At 32.9% G+C, this 10,493-nt stretch overlaps 1 protein-coding gene across 1 annotated transcript in view; it reads right to left on the reverse strand.

Moving 5' to 3' along the window:
- The window catches only part of LOC106686607 (zinc finger protein 431-like), a gene marked incomplete in the record, with an annotated part of 20,214 nt that overhangs the window by 7,679 nt on the left and 2,042 nt on the right, over positions 1-10,493 (reverse strand). Inside the window, 4 exon segments of the mRNA XM_067052759.1 lie at positions 2,618-2,665; positions 4,436-4,486; positions 7,259-7,303; positions 9,861-9,920. Coding sequence (XP_066908860.1) covers positions 2,618-2,665; positions 4,436-4,486; positions 7,259-7,303; positions 9,861-9,920 — 204 coding nt within the window.

Raw genomic sequence — 10,493 nt, forward strand, 5'->3', positions numbered from 1 at the left:
AACATTAAGGTCTTTATGTATGATTTTATTTGTGACAAAGTAAGGAGCATTGAGGATTTTATGAAGGATTTTGGATTGTAAGGATCGAATACGAGAGGAATTCGAAGGTTTAGTGGAGCCCCAAAGCTCAACACCATATCTCCAGATTGGCCTTATTACAGTAATGTAGATCAGTCTTTTGTAATGTGTTAGAAGTTTGAACCGTTTGCCTAGTTAGTGCTGTAATAGTCGAAATCGACACGCAGTTTCCTGTCTTTTCAGTCTGGTGTGAGGATTCCAGGTTAATTGCTTGTCCAAATGTAGTCCAAGGTAGCGGATCTGTTCGACAGGGGTAAAATTAACATCATTAAATGAAACTGTAGGGCAGTCAGTAGGTTTACGACGAAGGGTAAAGGTGATTTAATGGGATTTGTTGGAATTTATTTTAATCCTCCAATTACGACACCAATCTTCAAGGGCTCTCGTTGAAAATGAAAAAAAAAAAATTGATATTATCAGAATTTTTTATGAGTTATGTTTCAACAGTATAATCATTTTTCTAATAATTACAATATGATTCAATTAGTTGTTAGTTTATTAGATATTTTAGTTAACCCTTAGCACTCGACACTGTTTCAGACATTACCTACATTAATAACTTTTTCGCACAAACGTAAACTCTGCAATTGTGACATTATATGGTACAACTTTAGAATCAAGAAAGGCATTTTAATGAAATTTAGTTTATATGTATCTGTGGACTTTGATATATGATTAAAAAAAAAATTTTTTTTCTTATAATTTTCTAAAATATTGTAAATTTTGAAGTAATTCTCAATATGCATAGCAGGTTGATTTGTGCGTTTCACCATAAAATGTTTGTTGCCTTCCACCAGGGGCCTGTTTCATAATGAAAACCAATAGTGTTAGTCCATAAACACAAGTACACAAACTATAAAGTACAAGCACCAAAACATTTTGTTTCATGATGGGGAACGACTATCAGTGATATTACATGAGTTTAACACGTTGACTGCTAACTACGAGTTATCTCGTAGATGGTGTTATTGGCTCAGACGCCAACCTACGAGATAACTCGCAGTTTGCTTACTTGGCTTAATTGGCCAAACTTACATTGGCTTTCTAGACTGAAATCTTGAAAAGTACTGTGGCAATCAACGTGTTAAAAGTAAAAAATTATCTGGTAGAATTTTATAAGTCAGTGAAATTGTACCAAATACAAACTACAAGACTAATAAATTGATTGATTGGAGTAGATGGTTGGAGGGAGGGGGGGAAGTGCGGTCAGCATAGAAAAACATAAATAAACAAAAAAAATATTTATTTATGCCGATATTTCGAACCTGAGTTTCAGGTCTTCATCAGGGTGTCAAGCGAGGAATGTGGGCTAAAACTGCTAAGGAATGTTTTAGTTTTTAGTTCTTTCCTGACCGCATCCTCTGACCATCTTCTCCAATCAGTAATCTACGGTAAACTATCTACACCTCATTACAAGATTAATAGTATTAGTTTGTACTTTATTATGAAACAGAGGCATGGTGTTTTTGTATCAGATCAAACAATACAATCCAGTTTTCTTTCTCCCACATTTGGAATATATAGCTTACAGCACAAGAGCCCAAGAGGAGGAAAAAGGCAGTTATTTCACCCCAATTTTTGATTACTTTAATGAAAACTATGTATAATTAATAGTCAAAATTGATGAGTCTGCCAAGTATAGGTAAGGGGAATAAAAAATGGGGGCTGTTTCAAAGTTTCTTCTATCTTTCTTCAATCTTTAATTTGTATCTGGGGCACCATTTTTCTAGTGGCCCTCACCCATCATCATATTTTACTGGCTCATCATGATTGGCATAAGGCAGCCATCTTGGACATGATATATTCGACTTGAGATGTAGTGTCGATAAGTGCATATCGAAAATCATGGCCACCACTGTGAGTGACTATTTTTTTGTTGATCAAATTTTCTTTTTTTGTTTCTAACTATTAAAATAGTGAAAATTTAATTATTTCTTTGTTAAAAAATGGTAATTTTTTTTTGTAAATTTATTATTTTACAATTCCTTTAATTGACAATAGCAGGATAATTTACTTATTTAATTTATATTCTAACATTATTAAATTTTTGTACATCACTTGGAAGGTTATTTTTTTCTTATTTCATTTAATTACAGAGATTAAACTACATGCAGTAGGGGAAAACAGCCTGAAACATTGTTGGGTGATATAAAGATAATTTTAAATAATATTATAAAGGAAGTATTTTTCAACTTATCATCCGAACGCTGATTTTCATTCGTAAGGATACACAATCTGTTTACTTATCATAGAAATAAGGCTCAACTTTCCAGCACACTGGATTTTTTTTCTTGCCACTCTTGAAGGCTTTATGAAGTATGACATAATTCAACATGACCAAATTAATTTCTCAGGACTGCTGAGAAATAAATATTAACTGCCCCAGGTGGGAATCAAACCAACATCATTACGAAGCAGGCAATCTGAAGGTACCTTCCCAACAAGTACAGCTGTCATGACTTCAATTATATAGGTAAGTTAAATTTTTAGTATTCACCAAATTTAAAATAATGTTATGTTGATCTAAAATTTTACTCACCATAGTAATCCTCCAGTCTTTCCTCTTCTTTGATGTCCTTCATTGGAACTGCAGAGAAAATGAATGATTATTTAATTTATAAATATTTAAGAGCCAATAAACTTATGCCTTTACCTTAATACCTTTATTTGATACGTTCTATTTATTACTAATAAATGGTAAAAGAAATAGCCGATATTACGAAAAGTTTATAAAAAAGTAAGTTTTATGAGAAAAAAAAATAACACTAAAAAAGTTACTTTAAGTTTAATAATTGTCTATAACCAATTAATTGAATGATAAAGACGAACTAAAAATAATAAAAAATTATATGAGGAGAAGATGGTAGGGGGCTGCGGTCAGAGAAGAACACAAATAAGTTTAAAAAGCTTATTTATTAGTGCCAACGTTTCGGCCAGTATTTCAAGCCTTCTTCAGGGCTAAGAAAGAAAAACAAGAAAATAACTTGTTAAATTTTTTAACATTAATATTTTTTAAGTAATTAAATTCAATTGGATTTAATTACCTATATGTACATTTTATTTCCCACATCTTTCATTACTTTATTTACATTAATTTTCATTCTGTACAATAATTTACTTTAATCATTTGGTTTATATTTTTGTATTCATTGTTTGTTAACTTGTTAACTGATGAAGGCTAGAAATTCTGGCCAAAACGTTGGTACTAATAAATAAGTTTTCTAACTTATTTGTGTTCTTCTCTGACCCCACCCCCAAAAACATCTTCTCATACATAATATTCATGGTCATCTATCTTGTACATTGTAAACAATCATTGGTTATGAACCAACATGGGTCAAAATATAAATTTTCTATTTAAAAAAAACGTTTTTTTATGATGTCATACTAAAAAATATATAAATATATATCCAGGATATAAAACCAAAGAAACACTTGTATCATTAATGAATTTCCATCACACTAACAAAGTCTGAATTTTGGTAAATATAATTTAAAATCAAAAACCAATAAGAATCAACCAATTCAATAGATTTCTCAAACTTCACGGTAAATATTGTGAAATTGAAAGAATTGTATGATTAAAAAATTTCATAAGTCATTTTTTTTTAATAGATACGTTCAAATGACTCATACCTTAGGGGTGAGTTTATATAAACATCATGTATTAACAGAAATTTAATTAATAGCCTAAATTATCATGGTTTGAATATCACCAGTATATTATAATCTTCTGAATCATAAACCCTCATATTGAACCACAAGAGCTGGATCCAATCCATGGAGATGAAGTACCTTTGTAAGGTGGAGGGAAGGACATGACGAGAGAGAGTACGGAACAGTACCATTCGGACTAACCTTGGAGTCAAACCAGCTGAGAATATCCTATAGGGGCACAAGCTAAGATGGTTCAGACACCTCCTTCGGATGGACCAGGAAAAAAATACCAGAAAGACATATGACACTCATGTGGAGGGAAGAAGACCAAGAGGAAGACCACATATTTCCAGGAGGAGAGTGTTAATGAGGCATTCAGGAGGCGGGATATGGACTAAAGTAGAAGAAGGGAAATAGTCCAAGAGTGAGATATCTGGTCTATACTCTGCAAATTGTAACCCCACACTGCGCAAGCGGTAAAGGGGATAAAATGATTACGATGATGATTAACAGAAATTTAATTAATAGCCTAAATTGTCATGGTTTGAACATCACTAGTATATTTTAAAACTAACAAAGATGTCAAGTTTAAAATGAAACAAAAAATATCATACAGAAATAAATAAATGATAAAAAATTTTAAATGATTTTCCTGAACTCTGCCTCTCAAAGATTACAATAAAATAAAGTAAATTCTCACCAACATCAGGAACAAGTAGCTCTCCTTCCTGCTTCATATCAGCAAAGCTACCTGTTGATAAGAAAATAAAATTTTAGCAAGACAAGACAAGAAAAAAACAAACAAAAAATCACAAACAAGAAAAAATTAATATAGGAAGAAGATAGCTGACCGTATGAAGTAGATTGTAGGAAGATAGTCCTGGTGGCGGTCAATAAAGGTATCAAAATAGTAGAAGAAAACTATTTATTGTTTAAAGGATGTGCATGTGGAAAAGTTCTTTGTCCAACTCAGTAACTACATGTCGGTAGTCTCTATAATTGAATTCAAAGTCTGTGATAAGAGAAGGAATAAGATTAGTACACTTCAAGGAAGGAATAGAAAAATTAGGTCCTATATTTAAAATATTAATTTAGTTTGAGATAAACGATCTAAACTTTCAATTCATAACAAAAGACTAATCTACATGACTGCAATAAGGCCAGTCTGGAAATACAGAGCTTTGGGGCTCCACTAAACCTTCGAAGTCCTCTCGTACACAATCCTTACAACCCAAAATCATTCATAAAACCCTCAATGCTCCTTACTTTGTCACAAATAAAATCATACATAAAGACCTTAATGTTTCCTATGTAACCGATCTAGCCTGAACCAGATATCACTCCTTCTATTATAAACTCCCTAACCACTAGACCACTAGTTTCTAACCTTGCTTCCTCTAAGGCGCCTGAAAAGAAGATGGTCACGAGATCTGCTAATGTAAAAATGTCGTTAGATAGCTACCAATGGGTAATTTCTCTACACGCCTGTATCACTCCATTATAAACTTACATCAAATTTACTGAATGTATTATTATGTACAGTTGTAATTTCAAGATAAATTTAAGATTTAAAGATATATAAAAAAAAAAAGAGTATGGAGAACTTTTTTTTTTAGTTTTAAGAGGGATGGGCAAATTTTGAAAATACTATTGTTAAGTTGTAAAATTTTATCTTCATCAATAACCAAGGTTAAAAAATTAATGAAAGTGGAAATTTTGTAATTAATAAATTTAATGTCGAAGATGGTTTTGCTAATTTTAATGTTTAAAATGGATTACTTGGAATTTAACAGTGAGTGAGAATATTTTGAGCATAAAGGCCAGGGGATGGGAAAATGATTGAAGCTATTATCAATAGTGGTTAACAATATTACACAAGTAGTAATAAGAAATAGCTGTATACATTATAATATGTAATAATAATATAAATAATAAACATATATAATATATTGCTATGTACTGCCTTGAGATTTAATCAGGATGCCAGGATAATCGCTGAAGGTAATTATCCAAAAACAAGTTAATTAATTAATTATATATTGAGTCCTAAAAAACTATTATTATGATTGGATTCTTTTCCAAAGGCTATTTGTGTGTTTACCAGTTTACTAATTAAATACCTTTATATTTATAAAATGTTGTTACCATTAATTATATAATATAATAAGGGGCGGTATATTGGATTATATAATAGTATATAAACTACATAAAGAGACTAAGTATTTATTTACAATTTATTACTATGATTAAAATGGTTGTAATGATTCAAATAAATAGTTGCCATAAAATATATTATTACATTATTGCTTATTGTTTAATTTATAATTATAGCTGCGCTGATGCCGTGGGATGTAGTTCCGTAGGTGTCGTCTTGTTCATAAGGAATGTCCAGGTCTCGTGGCCCTTCTTACGACTTCGTCTGGTCGAAGTGCATCTTGCTGCGCTCCGGCTTCTGCTGCTCACTCAAGCCTGGTCCTCTCTCGTCTAACTGTTCCTCTTGACTGTCCCTTTTCCTGATCTCATTGCCCTAATCCTTTTCTCCCACTTCTCTTTTGAGGCGTTACCTTATTTTTGAATCTCATTTTCATTGGCCATCAGTGACCGAACGCTCCTGAGGTTGGCGTCCCCCTCCTCAGGCCCGAGAGTGGGTGAGAAAGTTTGACACGTCCAGGAAGGGCCTGCACCTGCTTAATTTGATTCCGGTCCCTCGTCAAACCTGTCATTTTTGTTACAACACTTAAAGATTAGCCAATCTAATTTTCTCAGGGGACTGTGGTAATGTGGCAAACTTAACATAGATGTTTTCATATCCGAGGACGCACTAAAAGGTTCGCAGAAGGATATCCTGATCAGGTATAGGGGCAGATGACGAAACACTTTAATAATACCCAGGATTGTCAAAAGGTCAATGCATATCAATATGTATGTAAATAGAATAGACCTACTTAAATGTAGGTAGGAAATTACTGGAGCTCTGTTGTGGGAACAGCTCTCCAATTGCTGGCAACTCATTATTTTTTCAGTCGAAAGTAGTGCCCCATCGTTAAAAAGACTAAACAATACCCACCTTTGGTTCAGAGCATTGAGACCAAAGTGAGTGCAGACCTGAAAGCTAAGGAACCTGGATATACTGTGATTCATGGGGCTTGGTGACCAAGTCTTATCTTGACGCTTAATTAAAATGTTAGGAACATTGGAACGCACCGCTGGTATAGGGTTGTCCTAAGGTACAGCAGGTAGAAAAAATAAAACGAGAGAGAGACTTTATTGTAAAAGGGTTGATGCCCAACAACTCAGATTGTTAAACACATAGCATAGTACAATAATAGTTTAAATTAACTATATTATAATTAATATATGCACTATTTTTATTTCTTTTTAGCCCAACAAAGGTATCGTGACGAAGAAGTTTCGGGAACCAGGTTTGGTCCATCACTAATATTAACCAATTAATCAGTATTACTTATAACAACTGAATTTTGATCAGATAATTTTAGCTAATAAAATCTAAAATTTTTCTCACCATAACAAATACTTGGCTCTTCCTCTTCTTTGATAACAATCGGATCTGCAACAAAATTTAAAAAATCACTTAAAAAGAAATTTAAAATACCTGAAAACTGGAGGATTAAAATAATTCCAATAAATCCCACCAAATCACATTTACCCTTCGTCGTAAACCTTCGTCTTGCCCTACAGTATCTTTTAATAATACCCCACTCATTCCTTTTGAACAGATCCGTTACTTAGGACTAAATCTGGACAAACAACTGACATGGAATCCTCATACAAGACTGAAAAGACAGGAAACTGCTCATCGATTCCGACTATTACAACATTTACTAGACAGACAAACGGTCCAAACTTACAATCCATTACAAAAGACTGATCTACATGACTATTATAAGGCCTATTTTGACACACAGAGTTGAGCTATGAGGCTCCACTTAACCATCTAATTCCTCTCGAATCCAATCCTTACAGTCCAAAATCCTTCGTAAAATCCTTAATGCTCCTTACTTTGTCACAAATCAAATCATCCATCAGGACCTCAATGTCCCCTATGTTGCCGATTTGGCCAGAACCAGATACCAATCCTTCCATAATAAACTTCCCAACCACCCAAACCAACTCGTTTCTAACCTGGCTTCTCCTTCACTACCTAATAATCCTCCTAGACGTCTGAAAAGAAGATAGCCTCGAGATCTTCTCCTTTAGCAATGTTTTTGGAGTTCAATCAATGGGTAGATTCTCCACATGTTTTTATCATGTCATAATATCACTTACAGCAAATTTACTTGATGTGTATATATGTATACAGTTTTAAATATCAATAAATAAATTATTAAAAAAAAAAAATACCTGAAAAACGATTTTCACTAACTATTTCCTTTAAATTTACCATAATTTCATATGAAATAGCAGTAATAAATATTAAAAAAAGAATGTCAACAATAATACAAACAATAACAGTAAAAATAACAAAGAAAAAATGAAATAAACAATAACAATAATTATATTTGAAAACTAAGCTTTGGTAAATAAAATTTTAAATTTTAATCAATAACGGAACTATAACCATTGAGAAAGAAAACAGTGTGCAAACATACATCTGTAATTGTAGAAAGAGGGCCCAGGTAACAGTAAAAAAAAAGATACAGAAATAGTAGAAAAAACTATTTATTAGTAACCAAAATGTCGTCCCTCTTCGCAGAGCTTCATCGAGTCCAAATGAGAACAAGAAACAAACATTGAAAAATATGAGAATATACATACAAAGTTGTAGAAAAGATATAAATTGATGTAAAAGAGGGAGGCATGGGCATGGTAAACTAAAAAAATTATAAATTTATATGAATTGAATATAAACTAAAATCAAGTATAGTAAATGAGTGGTAGAATTGCAAATGTATTACTTAAGTAATAAATCGTGAAATAATAATATGCAGAAGTAATACCAAATATTGTACAATTAAAAGAAAGAGGTTTTTTTTTGTAACAATAAGGTGTCGGGATTGTCTGGTCTTAGGTGGTTTCTCCAGTCTGATATCTCTTTACAGAAGGCCCTCGACAAGGTGTATTCAATATAAGTTAGGTACGGCCATGCCAGAGGATGAGCCCTGGACACTGACTTAGGTAGAGGAGGTCTAGGTGAGAGAGTCTGAGGTAGAGTAACAGTTCTAGTTGCCAATATGAAGCAGACGGACTAGAACTGCCATGATAGGAGCCAGCTTACTAGTTGCCGAGATGAAGCAGTACTAAGGACTAAGATTGCTGGAGAGAAGGAGAGGAGATTGGTCATCGCCTTAGGTGTGCCTACATAGAAACAACTTGTGTGAGTATAAATTGGCAATGAACTACTCTAACTCAGGCAGTGTGTACACCACCAGTGCCATGACTAGACCCAGGTAAGGACGTGGATCTAAGATCAAAGAGGGGGATTTAGAGTCCTGTATTTATAGGCCTAGTCCATGCGGCTGTGACCGAGAAGCTGTCGGTACATGTCTGCTTGAGATAGGTTCTTGCATTACATTGTTATCATATATTATTCATTGTACAGATATTGCGAAGTATTATGTACAGAAATTATTAATATATAAAAATTACAATATGTCTTCAACAAAAAGAAGTACTAAGTAAATTTGAGAGCTTCGGTGAGGCTCGAGGTGCAGCGTTCTAGTGAGTAGTGATCGAAACGCTTCCTCCCTCTCGCTACAAAGGCAATCTTTCCCAGCCAGCCCCACTATAACTCTGATTAAGCAGCAGTCCTACATCACTTTTGGAACATTTACTTAAAATGGGAAGATAGTTAAATCGAGCAATATTTAAAAAGTGGCTAAAATTGAAAAAACGGCATGAAACCCCTGACTGGCAGCTTTACTTATCTTAACTTGGAAACAGACATTTATTGCGAGTATTGATCAATGAACAACATGTCACAATTTCACAAGAGGAGATCATAACACAAAAAATATTAAAATACAATCTTTCTCCGCCAAACCCACCCCACTAAAATCCCTATTTAGTTATGATCCTATAGCACTTTTGAAACATTTACTTAAAATAAGAAGATAATTAATCAGATGACATAATAAAACATACAAATAAAAAATAAAAAAACATACCTGTAGGCTGAATTTCATCTACAATTTCTTCTTTTATAGAAATGCCCAAGTTACTCATACCTGGAAAAGTAAGAATATATAACAGTTATGTGAAAAATTAATAATTAAACATAGCAATTTTGTGATAGTTAAAGAACATCAATTAAAATTGAATGTACTCCTACACAGGGTGAATACAAATGTTAGTTTTTCTTAAGGAAGATGTGAAGAGGTATGCTATAAATTCATTATGTTCGTAAAATATAATTAAATAGTTACATTATTTATGTCAGGACAAAAAATCATGTACGATAATATATTTACAAAAGTTATTTCTTGAAATAATGAAGAAGATGGTCAGGGTTGCAGTCAAAAGAGTAACAAAAATAGTTAACAACTATCTATTTTCCGACGATTCACCCCACTTTGTAGAGTTTCTATAAATCGAACAAAAAAATCAAAATATTGTATAGAATTTGAGTCACAAGGCGGTGGATAATTATTTTCTCGGTCATATCAACCGTTGATTGACTTTGGGCTCAAGAGACCTCAGAAGCAAAAAAATATGGGTACTCTTAATTTGGGAAAATACTTGGTTGTGTGTGGTTTTTTATCAAATCACCTCCTAGCTTGACTGTTGATCTAAAAATAATA

Source organism: Halyomorpha halys, unplaced genomic scaffold, assembly GCF_000696795.3.
Source record: "Halyomorpha halys isolate HHAL.00 unplaced genomic scaffold, Hhal_1.1 Scaffold846.1, whole genome shotgun sequence".
Lineage (NCBI taxonomy): Eukaryota > Metazoa > Arthropoda > Insecta > Hemiptera > Pentatomidae > Halyomorpha > Halyomorpha halys.